At 47.5% G+C, this 19,522-nt stretch overlaps 1 protein-coding gene across 5 annotated transcripts in view; it reads left to right on the top strand.

The window, feature by feature from the left end:
- Positions 1-19,522, top strand: part of APC2 (APC regulator of WNT signaling pathway 2) — a 423,162-nt gene that overhangs the window by 324,656 nt on the left and 78,984 nt on the right. For all 5 annotated transcript variants that reach the window (XM_069646741.1, XM_069646740.1, XM_069646734.1 and 2 more), the window contains one exon: positions 12,502-12,579. In XM_069646741.1, coding sequence (XP_069502842.1) covers positions 12,502-12,579 — 78 coding nt within the window. The remainder of the gene's footprint in view (positions 1-12,501; positions 12,580-19,522) is intronic.

Raw genomic sequence — 19,522 nt, 5'->3', positions numbered from 1 at the left:
CTGTGTCCTCCCATAGTACATGACTATTTTTCTGCTGTGCGGTGACCATGGAAAATATGTGCGGGAACGGCCCCCCATTTTTCTGGAGGTTGATCTCCCATCACACATTCTTTTTAAATGAACAAAAATCAAAAAGCCCTGGCGAGCGCACTCTCCCTGTGCGGATGGTCGAATTCCTCACAGTAGCCCTGAGGAAATCCATATACAGAGACACGGATGAAACATGTCAACATGTACTGAGTGTGAAAATACAAAATCACACATTTTTATCATCAGCACACTTACCAATGTCATCAACATGAGAATAAAGTGAAAATGTACACATTGGGATTAATATTGTCTGCTCATGTCTGTGTTTAACAATGCCCGGCTTAATTCCCTCAATGGTTTTGTCTTGTCGAGGTTCGTAGTAGACAGGCGGCCCACCACCCAGTTCTTTCCGGTTTAGCATAGGGTAAATTAGAGCACAGGACTTGTATATAATCTATGGATCAGGCGGTTAATCTGCTGAAGAAAAGAATGATTAGGAGTCCCAATTGCACTGACTGAGAACAGCCAGCAAAGAGAAACACCAGCTCTGCCCATTCTAAATCAGGGACACAAGAGAATAAAAAGTACTCCATGGCCGATAGTGTCAAAAGCTACAGCGATCCAGCAGCACAAGAAGACTACAGTACGCGGTAGTGGTTATCCACCTCCAGTGTAGCCATGTCTGATACTCTATTAATCAGGATTATCAACCTCAGAAGGATGAAATGCTGAGATGGCCCTGCTGGGATTCGAACCTGTGTCAGCAGGATATGCACAGATGTCAGAAACGAGCACTCAGCTCACTCTGCTATTTGACCAGCCAGCCTCTCATTGCTGAACACAAATGTGTTGAGGTTCCATGAAACAGCCCGTTCCAGAATCTTACCCAGAGAAGTCAGGGCGGTGCTAGGCCTAGAGTTGCTCAAAGAGTCCTGATCCAAAGTGGGTGTTTGTGCTGGAGGTTTTATGTGACCAGATGTTATGGATTTGGGAAAGGACCATTGTAAAATAGAGGCATTCATTAATAATTGTGACCCTTCTGACAACTAATAGTGACACATTATTTTTAACAATGGATGCAGGTACGGGTTCTGCTCTGTGACCTGTTGATTGCATATTAGATGACAATATACACAACTGTCAGCATGATATGCAACATAAATCCAGCCACGTGGTATTGCTTTTATGATACAAATCCAGATAAAATCAGAACATTTGACCACAGAGCTGGAGTCTGAAAATATGTTTTGGTGCAAATCCGAGATGCACAGGAAATGTGCAAGAAGAAGATGCACCTTATTAATAGAAATGCTCGTCCAGAGGATGCACGATTGCAGAGACGGGACAAAGCCTCAAAACCGGATTTGGGAAAAATGTGAGCGGTGCAACCAATAGATGCTTGCACGAAGGTCTGGGAGCTCCACTACCGACAACAAACACTTCCACATAACCTGTTGTATAGATAGATTGCCTGAGCGGTGCAACCAATAGATGCTTGCACAAAGGCCTGGGAGCTCCTCTACCGAGAACGAACACTTCCACATAACCTGTTGTATGGGTAGATTGCCTGAGTGGTGCAACCAATAGATGCTTGTACGAAGGTCTGGGGGCTCCTCTACTGAGAACAAACACTTCCACATAACCTGTTGTATGGGTAGATTGCCACACGAGGGGGTCTACAGCCACGCCTTAGCTCACTATACCTTTCACAGAGGATAAATAGCCATTAGTATACCAGTCTGGTCCCACCCACCTGGGCAGTCCAGCACCGAAATGCTAAGCATGTCTCCTCTTAACAAGAGTACCATCAGCAACCCCAGACACGTGTTTCAGCCTAGTCGTGCCTCGTCAGTGAGGTGAAGCTGAGCCTCTCTAAGACACAGTGAGCAAGGGTCCGCCTCTGGTTTGCCCTGGGTTCCTAGGGTGAAACCCCAGGTTTGACCAAATTGCAAAAGAGTTTGGGAGCCCCAGTGGTGGGACAAAGACTGATATGCAAATTGTTATTTGAAAAATTGATTGTTGTACTTGTCATACCTATGGGCAAGGATGCCAATGAGGACTTGTGGATCCCTCAAGCCACCACCGAACTATTCAGTTTCGGGGTTTGGGGAAATGCTACTATTTTTGCTCAGACAACTCCCCTGCACAAACCACCATTGTGTTCCTTTTCTAGTGGTCAAATCAGCAGCAAAGGCCATCCATCATTTCAAGAAAACCAGGCCTGGCGAGCGTTTCAGGCCATCAGGATATCACTCGAGTTAGGCCCTAGTCACCAGTGCTTTTTCTGAGGTTGCAGGCATCAGTGAGCCAATATGGCACTTTAGGGTGTTCTGGGTCCACGACCTAGGCTGAACCATCCGCCCTCAGGTCACAGGCTTCCCAGGAACAATAATATCGTGTATGACCGTTATTTGACAGCCCAGTTAGCACTCATGTTGCAATGTTTTGAAAGACTGGATCATTCTGTTTAAGGGAAAGAAATGCAAGAGGAGCAGCAGCTGTTCATGCCACTGCTGTTTGAATTGCCACAAAAAAGGCAGGCCAGAGGCAGCAATGGCCCCATTGGGCATTGAGCCTGTTCTCAACAGGTTCGGGGCAATGCTTTTCATTTCTGCACATTTCGAATCTCAATCCGTTTCTAAATTCAGGATGCAGATTGAAATGCACAGAAATGTCGCATTACTTGCGCAGATGAGCAATGTGGATGGGAAAGGGCTCCTGAATGTGCGCAACTGTACATGCGGATAACCTCTGAGAATAGGGCACACCTTCTATTGGCACGAGGCATGAGAGGCGCAAAGGTGCATCTCATGGCTTGAGGCTTGAGGCACGAGAAGTGCTAGGGTGCATCCCATGGCACGAGGCATGAGATGCGCAAGGGTGCATCTCATGGCACGAGGCACGAGATGCGCTAGGGTGCATCTCATGGCACGAGGTATGAGATATGCTAGGGTGCATCTTGTGGAACGAGGCATGACATGCGCTTGGTTGCATCTCATGGTATGAGGCATAAGATGCGCTAGGGTGCATCTCATGGCACGAGGCATGAGATGCACTAGGGTGCATCTCATGGCTTGAGACACGAGATGCGCTAGGGTGCATCTCATGGCACGAGGTATAAGATGCACTAGGGTGCATCTCATGGCACGATGGCACGAGGCATGAGATGCACTAGGGTGCGCTAGGGTGCATGTCATGCCACGAGGTATGAGATGCGCTAGGGTGCATCTCATGGCACGAGGTATGAGATACGCTAGGGTGCATCTCATGGCTTGAGGCACGAGATGCGCTAGGGTGCATCTCATGGTACGAGGCACGAGATGCGCTAGGGTGCATCTCATGGCTTGAGGCACGAGATGCGCTAGGGTGCATCTCATGGCACGAGGTACGAGATGCGCTAGGGTGCATCTCATGGCACGAGGCACGAGATGCGCTAGGGTGCATCTCATGGCACGAGGTATGAGATATGCTAGGGTGCATCTTGTGGAACGAGGCATGACATGCGCTTGGTTGCATCTCATGGTATGAGGCATAAGATGCGCTAGGGTGCATCTCATGGCACGAGGCATGAGATGCGCTAGGGTGCATCTCATGGCTTGAGACACGAGATGCGCTAGGGTGCATCTCATGGCACGAGGTATAAGATGCACTAGGGTGCATCTCATGGCACGATGGCACGAGGCATGAGATGCACTAGGGTGCGCTAGGGTGCATGTCATGCCACGAGGTATGAGATGCGCTAGGGTGCATCTCATGGCACGAGGTATGAGATACACTAGGGTGCATCTCATGGCTTGAGGCACGAGATGCGCTAGGGTGCATCTCATGGTACGAGGCACGAGATGCGCTAGGGTGCATCTCATGGCTTGAGGCACGAGATGCGCTAGGGTGCATCTCATGGCACGAGGTACGAGATGCGCTATGGTGCATCTCATGGTATGAGGCACGAGATGCGCTAGGGTGCATCTCATGGCACGAGGAATGAGATGCGCTAGGGTACATCTCATGGCTTGAGGCACGAGATGCGCTAGGGTGCATCTCATGGCACGAGGCATAAGATGCGCTAGGGTGCATCTCATGGCTCGCGCCAATACAACTGGAAACTCTGGCCCATTCTGGCCCATTCTCTTCAGCTTTTTCTGACCCATTTATCTTCAGTAAAATAATTGCTACTGCCTAGTACTTGGCCAATATGAGGTACCTATTAATGAAGGAACGGTCTAACTGGTAAGGTAACTCTGAAATAGTTAAGAAAAAAAAAAGTTGAAAATCCCAACACTGTTTCACTCAAAAGGGCAAAAATAGATCAGGCGCCCAGCAAGCAGAAGCAAGGGGGTCATGTGTCCCACACCTGGCAGTGGCTGCCCCCAATCCACTTCCTATGATTGGTGATGGCTACTGCAGCTGGGCATCGGGGGTACAGGTACTCCCACAGTAGATCCTTTCATCTTGGAACTCCATGCCAGTGTCCAAACTTGGCCTTTATGCCAGAGCACCTTGGCAGATTGCGACCTCATAGAGATGGGTCCCTGCCATGCCGGTGCACAGGGGAAGGTTTCCCGCAGTCGCGCCTCTTTCTGGGACTTTCAGTGCACTACCCTTTGACTATGCACCTGAAGGGTGATGGAGTGGCCAATGAACCTTGAGCTAAGGTACTTGTAGTTCCTCGCTGGCTAGAGAATTGTGGGCACTCGATTGCTCCCCAACAGTGATCCAGGGCACTCTTCCTCCAGATGGGGATGCGTTGTGATGGGGCTGACATTACCATTTGGGGCCAATCACCTCAAGAGGAGAGTACTACTCCCGAGTTCCAGAGACTGGGCGCTCCCTACGATGGCCATAGACATCCTGGTGGAATGTGTTCCCTGCTGGAAATCTCTGCCGCTCTTCCCAAGAGCTGCGGCTCCAGCTGGACCAGGAGAATTCCTGGTCAGTCGTGGACATACATTATGGGCAAAGAACAGCAAGTCATTAGTCGACTTTGCAGCCAACTTCAAAGGAACATTAGAACGTCTAGGATTTGGGAGATACCACTTATCCCGTGGGATGGACCACTTTCCTATTAACACATTAGACACTCTGATGGGAACACAATCCAGTCCGACTCCCCATCTGTTGGTGAAGGTTCTTGTCAGTGGCACAGAGTTGCTGTTCTCTATGCTGGTCAGATAGCACAGCGAGTCGAGCGTTCAGTTTGACGTTCTGCATGCAGAGCCTGCCCACGCAGCTTCAAATCCCGTCAGGAGCAAACTCAGCCTTTCAGCCTTCCGAGGTCGTTAAATGAGCATCACACACCGTGTGTTTGTGTGTTTGTTTGTTTGTTTGTTCATTTATATGGTGCACCAAACCCGAAGGTAACAGGGTGCAGGCAGTACATGTAGACGTTAGGCTTAGATTACAAGGATTGTAGTTACAAAGGTGCAGTTACAGTGTTGGTGGTACATACAGCTGCAGACAGTGTAAGGAGAGCATAATACAGTTACACGTATAAAGGAGTTGCAATACTTACAGATACATAAGTTTCATGGTAGTCAGGTAGGAAAAGCACAGTGTAAGGGTACGTAGAGGGCAACAATAAGTTAGTCATTCAGGTGTTCAGTATGGTTGTTGAGAAAGGTAGTGAGCTAGGCGTGTAATTCTTAGGGCTGTGTCCTTGGGTGTGAGTCATCAGTTCTGAGCCCTTTCTGTATGTTGTGTCTGAAGCTAGGGTAGGTTTGATCTGTGGGAAGTGAAAGCGGGAGTGAGTTCCAAGTTTGCGCTGCCATGACTGGGAAGCTTCTACCGCCTGATTTAGTTAAGTTAAATCGTGATACAATGAGGCAGGAAGAGTTAGCAGTCCAGGTGGGTCGATTGGTGTTTTTACTGACTATGCGGTTAGTGAGGTAGAGTGGAGCAGCATTATTCAGGCATTTGTCAGGTAGGTTCTTTTGAGCAGGATCCATTAATGTCATTAATTGATAACCTTTGGTTTTGTCTTCTGAACTCAGATATATGCTGTTTGTTTGGGATGTTTAGGGGCTTTCTTAGGGCATTATTCTGAAGTGTTTGGATCTTATTTAGGATGTACTGGTTGGCGCCCAGGTAAAGGGCGTTACAGTAGTCCAGTCTTGAGAGTATGAGGGCATTTGCTAAGATAGTACAGCTGGCTGGTGATAAGTACGGTCTGCAGGCCCTGATTAGCTTGCATGTGTATGCTGATGTGGAGGCCAAGGAATTGACTTGTTTGCTCAAGGTTAGGGTGGAGTCGAGGTAAAAGCCTAAGGTTTTTACTTCCTTAACGACCAAGATAGTGTTGCCGTCAATGTAAAATGAGGCGTAGTCAGAATTAAGTTTTTTTGAGGTTAGCCGGGGTTCCTCGGGTCAGGAGTTCGGTCTTATCATCATCCAGGCAAAGGCCATGGGTGGCCATCCAAGCCTGAATGAGAAGATACATTTTGTTCATGAGAGCTGTGTCATTGAGGTAATTGCCCGAAAGGGGTATGAGGATCTGCGTGTCGTCTGCATAGTTGGTGTAGGAGATACCCAGATTATCCAATTTGTTAAATACCGGCTTCGTGAAGATATTGTACATGGTGGGCGAGACACAGAATCTTTGGGGAAGCCACATGTTATAGGAATTGGGTCTGCAGAGTCTGAAGGGGAGAAGACTCACATAGTTCTGTTATTTAAGAACGATTGGACCCATGCTATTGCGTCCTCAGAGAAGTGTGCCGCCAAGGCAAGGTGTTTGCAAAGGACTGCATGGTCCACCAAGTCAAAGGCGGCTGACAGGTCAAGGAGGAGCAGCATGGCAGTTTTGCCTTTGTCCTTAAGTTCCTCGATTTGTGTCTTTAAGTCAATTAGTGCGGTTTCATGCCATGTTGTGGTCTAAATCCTGATTGGCGGGCGCCTAGGAGGTGGTTGGATTCAAGGTACTGCTGTATCTGAAGATACGCTACTCTGTCAAGTATCTTCAGAAGGAAAGGCACCGTTGTGATAGGCCTGTAGTTGATTGGAATGGATGGATCTAACGTTTGCTTTTTGAGTAATGGTAAGACCCATGATTCTTTCAAGTTGGTTGGGACCATGTTAGTTGAGAAAGACGCATTGATAAGTTTGGATAAGAATGGTGACAGGGCTCTGGCTGCGTCTTTGATTTTGATTAGTTGTGCTGGACAATTATCGCCCAGACATCTTGATGGCTTCAATGAGGAGAACATTTTCTCCACCTCAAGGATAGAAACTTTAGAGAATTTGAATTGATCTGGTCTGTTAGTTGGAGATTTGGAGGATGGAATATCTGTGTCCTGTTTGGGTAGGGTGGATTTCTTGTTAGCAATCTTATCTTGGAGAAGTCCTATTTTGTTAGCTAGAGCGTCCTGGATGTTGGTACACCGAGTTTTGTCTTTGATAATGTTATCAGCTGGTCGGATGGGGGCCTCCATTTCACGTACGATAGTGAATAGCTCCTTTGTGTTTAAACTAGCTTTAGAGATCCTGTCATTATATAGTTCTTTCTTAGTACATATTAATTCTTTTTTGTAGTTATCAGAGAATTTGGTCAAGGTCGTTTTATTTTCAGCTGAAGGGGTATGTCGCCATATGGCTTTGAGGTTTTTTTTTCTAACCTAAGTGTTTTTAGGTGTGGAGTGAACCAGGCATTCAAGTGGGTCTGTTGTTTGCTTTTGCGCATTTTAAGAGGCGCAATAGCATCTAGCGCATTAGCCATGGTGTTATTGTAGGTGTCAACTTGACTATTTGGGTCAGAGATAGCAGTAAGTGAGTTTAGGGACCGGAGGACAAGTGGAAGTAGTTTGTGAGCCATGATATCTTTTTTGCTCCTCGTCAACTGAGGAGGGGCTATGACCAAATTAGTTTGTGGCTATTTGTTTATTGCCATTGTGAAGGCAATTCAGTGGTGGTCAGTCCACGATAGTGTTGTTAGTGAGTTGATGGATAGTTCACAGTTTGTGTCGGCCACCCAGTCAAGGGTCCTACCTTTAGCATGAGTTGGCTGAGTTACTTTTTGGGTAAGTCCGTGTTCTAGGAGCATATTGGCGATCACCTTGGCCTCTTTGTTGGGTCATTGAAGCCGAGGTTAAAGTCCCCCTATCAGAGTACCTGTGATTTATTTTAGTGTTAGAGAGGATACTTGAAATGTCATCCTCAAAGGAACCAACATGTCCTGGTGGTCTATAAACCAGGTATATTGTTAGTGTGCTAGCGTTAGAGATAGTAGTGTAATTGCTAACTGTGATTTAGAGATGTTATGTTATGTTATGTTACTCAGATTTATAAGGCGCCAACGCCCGCGGGCATCCAGGTGCCGAAAGACAGAAGTGCTGCAAAAACTAAGATAAATCCTAACTAAACAGGATGGTCTTTAACTGTTTGCGGAAGAGAAGATGGTCTTCGATCTTGCGTATCCTAGTTGGTAGGATGCCCCAGGCTTGGGCACCCCGAACATGAAAGGCCCGCCCTAGACTACGAGCTCTTTATGTTCGTGGCATTACCAACAGAAAGCCCTCAATTGATCTTAAGCATCTATTTGGTTGATAAATATTAAACTTCTCCTTCAAATATGAAGGGGCATTACCAAAGATACATTTATGGCATGTGGTAAGCAATTTGAATTGGATACGAGCAGCCACCGGGAGCCAGTAGAGTTTTCTTCTGGCAGTGCTGGTAGGTTCAGAGCTTTTCATCTGAAAGATGATTCGTACCGCTGCGTTTTGTATTTTGAACTGTTGAACATTTGCCTTAATGGCTCCTCCCAGTAGGGCATGACAATAGTCAACACGTGGCAGAATTACTGCTCTTACGAGTTTTATGCAGTTTTCCACCGATATTAACGGGGCTACTTGTGTCAGTACCTTAAGATGGTAATTAGTATTGGTAGAGACGGCTGTAACATGTGCCTCACTGTCAAGACTTTCTTCCATATAGGTGCCCAAGGTCTTAACTTTCTGTACTGTCTTAATTTGATAGCCTTCGATGGAAAAGCAATTATATTTTTGATTCAGTTTTGATTGAGCATGTTGAGAGCCGAAAAGCATCAACTCCGTTTTAGCAGCATTTAAACAGAGCCAATTCGTTGACATCCATTGTTTGAAGACGTAATATGCTGCAGTCAAAGTTTGTTGATCTACTTCATTGGTCCCTGTTATATTTAGTACCAACTGGAAATCGTCTGCATAATTGCAGAAAAAGATCCCCAGGGCTTCCAACTCAACACATAATGGTAGAATATAAATGTTGAACAATAGAGGAGAGAGGCAAGCCCTTTGGGGGACACCACAGGTTATAATCTGTGGCTCAGAAACCCGGTCACCCCAATAAACACAAGACTGGTGGCCCTCCAAAAAGGATTTAAGCCAAATGATGGCGTTGCTGGATAAACCTCCAACAGTCGTCATCCTTTTGACAAGATTTTATGATCCAGCAGATCGAAAGCTGCCGGGAGATCTAATAATGATGGCGATGCTGCTCTTCTTGCGTCAGGTCTGTCCGCCATGAGGATTTGGAAGTTTTCTGGGACTGCTAGTGCGAGGGCTGGTCCTGCTGCAGCGTGGATAATAATAAGCAGTGCTCCGATGTCTGAGGGTTCGTAGCGCTATACAAATGCAAATTATTATTATTATTATTATTATGCGTCCGGTGTGATGGACAGCCCTTAACCTGGATGCATAGATCCCGTTCTAATCATCTTCAATATACTAAATGCAACTGCTCCTCGGCACTATCCTTCTAATATGAGAGGCGCTGATGGCTGGCGATGGCCATCGGTTGCCACAATCCGACTAATGGAAAGCTCGTATTTTCTTCCAAATGGAGAGACAAACATTCCCACGCTGAGGTAACCTCCGCAGAGCTCAGTCAGACAATTCCCACGTGTATCTGCCTCAGAAAGAAGAGGGCCTTGCTTTGCCTTGGCCGGGTGAGGAGAGCTTCTGGAAAACAAGGCCTACTCGCTTGTACACTGCTCACAACATGAGAAGATAAGGAACATACGCCCTGGAGAATTCCCCAGGAAGATGAGCAAAACATCCAAATCTGGTTAAAGAAAACCCGGGGACAGTAAAAAAGCAGGAACGCACCTGGAAGCCAGCAGCACTGATGGAAAATCGAGATCCCACAGATCCAGAATTGAAGAGTATGTTGGTTACTCGGCAAGCTTTGGCCATACTTGCATCTCCGCGAGTCATGCCAACAAAGCATTATTGAATAGAATTGGAAACATTGAGAGCAGAGCGGCTCAAGTATTGGTCACCAAAGTGTGATGTGAGGGATCCTTCTGTGCCCAGATCCACACACCTTTAAAGATGCCGTCTCCTGGAACCCCATCCAAAACTCACACGACACAGGGAAGACTGGCTGTGGCTTTATATTCCGCTTGTCTTTCTGGAGCCAAATACAAAATAAGGCTGATGAAGAGGCGCAGTGTATCCACCAGTAGCATGTGTGAAACAGCAGACCATTCCAACACAAAACGAGCAGGCGCACCTAGACAATAAAAAACAACACACACAAAGAGTACCAGGACAAAGCCCCCAGAGGTATTACTGGATATCGGTTTTCTCTTCTAAAAGATGGGGGGTTTAAGTGTTGAGATGTGTAAAATCTGAGAGAGACCGGAAACATGATCAAAAATCCTAAAAAGTCCTCAAATGTGTTAGAAATCCCTTTCTGATGCTTAAATCGGTCTGTGGTCTCTCCCACTTTTAGGAGCGAGGAGATTTCCATGAGATAAACTAAGGTTCTGTTGTTTCCATCTTGCTTTAGATGTGATAGGCTCCGCTCACCGGTCTTGCTACATGACTGGAGCCCATTCTGATATGCAAGCATTTACAATTCTAGTAGAGATTATGTGATATGATAGGTTATTTATAACGAGGTTTCTAAGCGCAGATGCAGGGATCGAACTGGTGGTGCTCCGTGTCGTCTTGCTTCTAAGGCGAGCACGTTGCCCCTGAGCTATCCTCCTGAGATGATTTTCACAAAAGAGACAGAGAAGGTCCTGGGATTGAGTGCATGATCGGGGGTGGTAAGGAAGCTTCTGCACAACACCTTATTCAGTTGGGCTCCTGCACTGCTTAGGTGGGTATCTGAGGGCCTGACTGCACACATATGCACCCAATTGCACTACCCTGGGACTCCTGTATGTATGTCTGCTGCCCCGTCTCTCTTCTTGCAATAAGTGCCGGAAGCCATGTTTCTCCTTAGGGCACCAACCAAAGACATCCAGTTGGAGATCATCCATATTATGGCCCCAGGACATTTGCATGACTCTATGCTCACCTTGAAAATGCCAGCTGTGCACCATTATTTTAAGGATCCCAGAGTACAAAAGTCAGACGTCCAATCATCAGGCCATACACAGGGATGGACATTGCTCCTTGCCAACAACTGCTGAATTAAAGGAGAAGCGCTTTATTAGGACGATAAGGGGCAACGGGGAAAATGAACACCCATGCAGAGTGCCTTTATGCTGTGAGATGGTGAGGTCTCAGCAGAGCAAGAGAGGGTCTCCTCACCCAATGCATTTCCATGGCAGTCTCTCTCACGCAGAGCTACATTTCAGTTTACTCAGACCTTGCAAGCACCCGCCTGGCAGAGGCACCCCCCAGATTACAGTGATGTAACAGGCACAGGCCTTTAAAACAGCAGAGCAGTCCAGGATGCATGGACAAATGCCTTAGACGACAAGGCCTGAGTCCGTTATAGGCGTGTCTAGTTCTGGTTTGCAAAAAAAAGAGGTTATGGTTGGAAGGTTTAGAATTAATCTTAACCTCTGGCATTGCTCTGGGCAACCCTCCAGACCATCGTTCTTCGCCTGCCAAGCCATTACAGAAGGGGAAAGACCATATGCAAATCAGGCTTAGTCCCACCCCAAAAAAGGGCAGTGCAGCCCGAACTGCTAGGCCACATCCCTTCTGCACGAGACCACACGCATCCCCAAACATGTTTCGGTCTCGTTTAGTGAGAGAGAGTATGCCCAAACGCGGGACCCTAGCTTCACCTCACTGATGAGGCCCAACAAGGCCGAAACATGTGGGGACCTCCTTGGGTTTCTGTGCAGACGGGACGCGGCGTAGCAGTTGTGGGTGGACTGCTCCCGTTGTTCACGTTATTTCCCCATTGCTGGTCCCCTTTTGAAATGGCACAGACAGAATCCAAAACAATGGTCTGGAAGGTTGCCCAGACAGATGCCAGTGGTTAACATTAATTCAAAACCTTCCACCCATCACATTTTTAGTTATTCCCTCCCTCCCCCCAAATATAACATGTTCCAAACTCTTGGGAGCTCAGGCTAAATATATCGTACATATTCAGGCCTAAAACAGTAGCATAACTGTCACAGATTGCACACATTTTACAGAATAGGCCTCAAACAGCACAGCTCTCTCTCCTTCCATGTTCCTCGTGGCCAGGTGGCATACCTGCTCTCTGATTGGCTACCTCTTTTCATGCTATGCCTTTGTGTCCCTGTAGGCCTGTGGGAAGCAGGAGGATGGAGGAGCAGGAGGGAAACCCCACCCAACCGAGGCCAGCAGCCCCCCCAGCAACAAGGTAAGCCTCAATCAAGCAGCGAGAGTGAGTAACTCCGGAATTGCTGGAGAAGGGTGTTGCGCTACAGACGCGGCGTGTGGAAGGAGCACGCAGAGTCCATTGCGTGAAGAAAAGGAGCGTGTAGGCATAATGGAGGGGTCTGTGGGGGGGTAGTATGAGCATTGCGGACGGGAGGAGAGAGTGGAATGAGAGTATGAGCTAAATGGAGAGTGTAGGAGAAGGAATGGGAAGAATGAAGAGTCTGGGTAGAAGAAGAGCATGGGGAAAGGAGCACTGGAGAGAAGTGGGAGGTCCAAGGGAAAGTAAACTGCAGATCACGGAGGGGCAGCATTGGACACAGAAGACTGGGTAGAAAGAGGGCAATGTACGCATGAACATGCGGATCATGGGCATCATGGAGCGCGTGTAGGCAGGACCTCCAGCACGCGGCAAAAGAAACCGCATGGAGAGGTGGGAGAGACTGGCGAAGGGGAGGGGCAGGAGAGCACGAGGAAAAAGGGCTCTGGGTAGAAGAGGGGAGATCATGGGCAAAACAGTGGGAGAAGTGTGGACTGTCACAGGATTTGAGGCCACCGTATGAAAATTAGAGAAGGGAGATTGAGTGGAAAAGGGACACCAGTGAGAGGAGGGAGAGCATGGACAGCAAGGGGAATGGGGGAGACAGGGGGGAAAGCATCTGTGGAGCAAGGCGGGGAAGCGAGGGGAGAGGAACACCGGGGAAAGGAAAGGGAGCGAGAAAAGTGAAACCAGAGCGAAGGGGCATTACTGGGAGGGCATGGGGGAAATGGAAACTGCAGTGAGGGACCAAGAGTCTGGGAAGAAGCAGGCAAGGGAAGAAGGCTCCAGTGGATGGTCATAGGGGTGGCGGCATCGGCAATAATCGTGTGGATAGAGAAGCAAAGTAGCATGGACAAAAAAGAGATGGTTGGGAACCAAAGAGCCACACAGTTTGCGGACACGGAGGGGGTGGATGTGGTTAGGAGAGAAATGATGGTCCAAGTGGAGAGGGTGGGGAGTGGAAGGAGAGCATGCACTTAAAGAAAGAGGGAACAGGCCGAAGAAGAAATTCAAGGGGTAAAGGCAGGAGGAACGCGAGGAGAGAAAACATAGAATGGTGAACATGGAAAAAGAAGAGATGGAGAGAAAGGTCGGGACAGATTGGAGGAAAAAAGCAATTGTGGGGAGAGAAGAGTATGATTAAAAAGTTGGAGAAGAGAATAGTGTGCAAACAGAGAAGAGTGGCAATTTAAAGAGTAAATAAATAAGAGTGTTGGGGAGAAAATAGGGAAAATGAGCAGTCAAGGGGGTGAGATAAACAAGGAAAGCAAGGGGTTGGATCAAAGGTAATGGGTGTGGGAAGAGGTTTCTATGGGACTTTCCTATGGCTCACAGCGTCGGGAAGTACCAATCCACTCTATCAGGAATGGGCCCAACAGTCGTGTGACCTCCCAGAAAAGGTAGGTTTTAAGATATTTTCTGAAAAAGCAAAGTTAGATTCCAACCCCAGGCTGAGGGGGAAGTCAATCAAGACCAAAATAAACATTATTTGGAACACCTGTCTACCTACGCCTAATTTAGCAAAAGGGGAAATAGTGAGGATGGAAAGGTTTTCAGAGGGAAGGGCTAGGCTGGGGGAATGTATCTCGAGTCTGGAGATAAAGGGGCACTGAGTGACACAAAGCTCTGAGTGACTCAAAGCTCTGAGTGACTCAAAGCTCTGAGTAACTCAAAGCACTGAGTGACACGTGACACAAAGCTCTGAGTGACTCAAAGCTCTGAGTGACTCAAAGCTCTGAGTGATACAAAAGCTCTGAGTGATGACCCCGATCTTGAATGCACCTGTGGCTTCAGTTGGCACCAATTGATCTCGGAAAGAAAATCCAGAGGCTACAATTTCAAAGATATATTATTAAGAATTTTATTAAACTTGATACATTTGTTATTTTTGTGAATTAAATCACGATTTAATCGGCACTCAGGCAATAATTTTACATAGCAGGAAAGAAGATTTTTAAGATCACAGAAATGTCATCCAATGCATACTATGCCATCATTCAAAGATTCATCCACACTCATTCTTCATACATTAATCCACTCATACCAAACATCAATAGGTACAAGATAAAAATACAAGGTAAAAGACTATTACAAATTTATACCGAACAATTCATCAACAAATCAATTATTATACACAAGAATTTGTGCAAAACAGAACACATGGCCACAGAGAATCTTATAAGTGGTCAACAATTGAGATGGGCCCCAAAGATCTTCAGAAGCGGCCTCATCCCTAATTTTCTCTACCGGGTTCGACGTCTTAACGTTGTTTTTGTTAGGAGATGACAAAATAACTTTCTAAAAGTAAGGGAAAACAACATATCATTGGTTTCCTATGGGGATGGTGTAGGTACCTTAAGACTATCTGAATATAAAAGCATCATTTCACAAAAATCACAGTATTAAGATGAAAACCTGCTGCCACCCTAAATCTAAGTATCTGGAGCGGACCATCGGTATCAGACGGGAGTGCTACCGTCAGAGAATTGGTGTCTCAGGGCAGAATGGCAGTAGATCATGACACACAGAGTTAGCTGGATTATAAGTGCCAAGCATTGTGTTGGTGGTATAATTGGCATGATTGAGGACTCACAGTTACAGATGCCAGACATTGTGTTGGTGGTATAATAGGCATAAATGAGGGCTCACAGTTGCCATTTACCTTGCGAATTACTATAAATGGAAAAGGCATTCTAAACTAGAAACTAACCTTTGCACAGGCAGTAAGAAGCACACCATTGCTTCTTATGTAATAGACTGGAGTCACTGTCATAAAAATGCGCAGCGTCCAGGTAGAGGTTTCCTGCGTGGCAGTTTGTTAAACTTGGAACTTCAATCTGTAATAAAATATCCTGCATTTAGGAAGCTTTTCCCTGGCTAAGAGGGCAAAATATCCCGATTATCCATGATTGGTCTTACCCAAATGGTCCAGTTATTGTAGAGGTACAAGAAGAGATAAGGACCCTCCTCTGACCAGAATTTGTCGGTCCCAGTGATTCAATCACGATGGCCCCTAGATTTGGCACCAATACAGAGCAGTCCTGATACATGACCACTCCTCTGTGCTCTGCGGATCCCCCCTCCTACAACATTCTGGGCAATTTGCAAATGGGGGCGGGGGGTTGACAGTAGAGAGCATTGCAATAGCCAAGGCATCACTTACATAGTCAGGACGCCCTCTTCTCTTGGAAGGGGAGGAAGGATTGGTCTAAATTTGCCAAGTTGGAAGTAAACACCTCTGATGCGAGGCAGCCAGGGCTGGGGAGAGGGGTTGGAGAAAGAGAAGGCGGGGGAGTGTGGGGTGATAAAGGGAAAGAAGACATGAAACATGAGAGTGATAGTCCAGAGGGATAGTGAAGGGGATGCCTGGGGAAAGGAGGAAAGTGGATGGAGAGGCTGGAGGAAACTGGTCAAAGAGGGAAGGTGGAGGAGTGGAGGGAGAGATGTGGCTGTATTGGAGTGTTTTGGAGTGTTGATGAATATCTTAACGGTTTCCTGTCCTTGTGTGGACTTACCTATCTGTTCTGCCTAAGTGGGTGTGTCGCAGGCTGTCCTAGTATGTGTGTGCGATCAGGGTCGGTTTCACAGTATGTTCTCCTGAATGCGTGTCACAAGGTGTTCTCGTGATTATGGCAGTGGCATGTTATTTTGACTCTTCCCTATAAACCTCACAGTCATGAGGTACATTAGAGCCTGAGACACCGAGTCCAGCATCTAAAACGCATTTGCATTGCCTCAGCTGAAGTCACCAAACATCTGCCCTCCTTGGGTAGCGATGACCCAGTGCAAGACTTTCCGTCCAGAGCCTGGGAATATAGTGCAGGAGTTGGTACATTGTTGATGCAGTCTGAACTAGAAAATCGGGGACCGCTGAACCTACTGGTCATGGCAGTGCAGACCAGGGGTCCAGATGGCAGTGGAGACCAGGGTCCCACATGGCAGTGGAGACCAGGGGCCAAGATGGCAGTGGAGACCAGGGGCCCATATGGCAGTGGAGACCAGAGGCCCACATGGCAGTGAAGACCAGGGGCCCAGATGGCAGTGGAGACCAGGGGCCCAGATGGCAGTAGAGACCAGGGGCCCACATGGTAGTGGAGACCAGGGGCCCAGATGGCAGTGGAGACCAGGGGCCCACGTGGCAGTGGAGACCAAGGGCCCATAGAGATTTTTTCTCTGGATGGGTAGAGAGCTTTTGTCGTATTGAAAATGGGCAATATGTTCCATTCCTGCAACAACAACAGAAAATGCTAATAGGACTCCCCTCTTGCAACTGGCCAGACGCCTTTATGTGAACACGTTGGCACAAGGCAGAGTAACTGGAAGTTTCTCTGAAGTTTATTGTTTTCCAAGGGGCACCAGACTGGGCTTCTTCCTAGCTCCCTGTCTGTTCTCGCTGGCTGTCCAGCCAATGGCGAATGGATGCATAGGGGCCTGGGCTTAAAAGGTTTTGCATCACCATGTGGGTGCTGGGGGGGGGGGAGTGCTGGTTTGCAGCTTCCTGCATGTAGATCCTGTGCTGACCTACCTCGGGGAACTCAGATGGTCATGGGGGCCAACATGGGTGGAGATGGATACAGGCGTAGCGCAGCTGTCCCACAGCTCCAAAGATACATTGTACAAATGAGGGCGTGGAGGAGGCCATTCCTGACATTCTACAGAACATTCCCTTTAGGTGCTTAGCAGGTACGCTTAGGGAATTACAGAACTTCCTCTAGGATAATGGCCTTCCCCAAATATCCAAATATCTGTTTCCAGGTGATATAGACCGGTCTATGTTGGCGGACCAGCTTTACCAGATATTTAAAGATATCACTGGGCTTTGCAGCTGATGCTCATTAATGACAGCATTTTATGGGAGAGGATGGGGGGGCTGCATTTCCTGTGTGGGGCAGACAGGCAGGGCTTCTACCACCAGCAACCCGGACAGTTTTTGAGGCATAACTCTTGGCTGCACAGACACAAGCTTTATGGAGACCCCACTTTGGGAGGGCAATGTGCTGCAATGTGACGTGGGCTTGGTGGATTGAAGTGAGTTTTTGTGTGGATGTTTTATTTATATATTTGTTATGCGCCTCAGCCCAAAGGCACTAGGGTGCACAACAGCTATGTCCTTAGACTAGGAGTCACTGGGAGTCACTGTGGCAGAAGACATTTGCAGTTGCACTGGATGGAATGCCATTATTTTCTAGACCTCTTAATCCGAGACATGTGTTGAAGCCTGGGGAGATGCCAGACCAAAGCCCCTTTGGGCGGTAACCATCTGCAGGGGAAGACAGGTGCATAAACCATATCTATAGTCTATAAATGCTGGTCGCGATTTACCGGATAATCTGTGTGACCTGCTGGGAAAAAAGAAGGGAAGGATATCTGGGAACATCGGACTAGGACAGGTGGATAAACCATATCTATAGTCTATAAATGCCAGTCGGGATTTACCGGATAATCTGTGTGACCTGCTGGGAAAAAAGAAGGGAAGGATATCTGGGAACATCGGACTAGGACAGGTGGATAAAGCATATCCATAGTCTATAAATGCCAGTCGGGATTTACCGGATAATCTGTGTGACCTGCTGGGAAAAAAGAAGGGAAGGATATCTGGGAACATCGGACTAGGACAGGTGGATAAACCATATCCATAGTCTATAAATGCCAGTCGGGATTTACCGGATAATCGGTGTGACCTGCTGGGAAAAAAGAAGGGAAGGATATCTGGGAACATTGGACGAGGACAGGTGGATAAACCATATCTATAGTCTATAACTGCCAGCGGCGATTTACCAGATAATCAGTGTGACCTGCTGGGAAAAAAGAAGGGAAGGATATCGGGGAACATTGTACGAGGACAGGTGGATAAACCATATCTGTAGTCTATAAAATGCTGATAATCGGTGAGACCTGCGGGGGAAAAAGAAGGGAAGGATATCTGTGAACACTGGACGAGGAGGAAGGGAGAGAAACCTTCGTCTCCGGAGGATAGCTGAGGGGCAATGTGCTCGCCTTGGAAGCATGACGATGCTGAGCAACAAAGGTTCGATCCCCAGGTCCGCGCTTAGAAACCTCTGGGTATTAAGCGCGTTATAAATAACCCATTACAATTACAACCTGGATATCCCGAGGCAGGTATAGCTTTATGTGTGAAGCTTCACCCGGCGCAGCATTATTATTTGCATAAGGTTTATTACACTGGGACTAGAATTCTAAGTGGGGTGCACGAGAGTGCATATGATATCATATCATATGATATGATGAGTCATTTGTAACGCGCCTGTACACAAGTGTTTCTAGGCGCGACAAGACAAGGTAGGGAGACATGGGGAGGACAAGACAAACGATCTTATTAGGCCTTGTGTCATTCAGATCGTGCAAGTGCAGAGGGGTAGGAGAAGAGAAGTGCCAGGGGGCAGTATGGGGGGCGGTCAGGGAAGCATTGCTCTGAGTAAGTGCAGTCGGGGAGCTGGCTCAGGGTACTGCAAGGAGGAAGGGGACTGTGGGGTTACAGATACAGCCCCTAAGTGTGCACAGGCCCAGAGGCAGCGCAGGTACTTGCTGGTCATGGGGAGTCAGGTGCCCATAGAGATATGAGGGTACCCAGGTGACCCATCAGCGCAGCAGACAGGTGGTTCAGCAAGGGAGAGTAGAAAGAGTAGAAAGCAGAAGCGGAAAGGAAGGTCTTGAGCTGCTGCCGGAACCTGAGGAGGTCCTGCTCGAGTTTGAGAAGTCAGTAAATCAGGACCTTGTTGCATACTGTCCACAGGTGTGATCACATTAAGCAATTGTGGAAGGCAGCCAGGGACATATTTTTAAAGGGTGCTGGGGTGAACACTTGCTCTAGGTCTGAGAATAGCTATTTTGGAGATTTGAGGGGGCTGGAGGGCAGAGATGCCTG

Source organism: Ambystoma mexicanum, chromosome 1p, assembly GCF_040938575.1.
Source record: "Ambystoma mexicanum isolate Mex_15411 chromosome 1p, UKY_AmexF1_1, whole genome shotgun sequence".
Taxonomy (NCBI): Eukaryota; Metazoa; Chordata; class Amphibia; order Caudata; family Ambystomatidae; genus Ambystoma; species Ambystoma mexicanum.
Note: the sequence above shows the minus strand (reverse complement) of the source record. Positions and strands in the feature narration are given on the sequence as shown.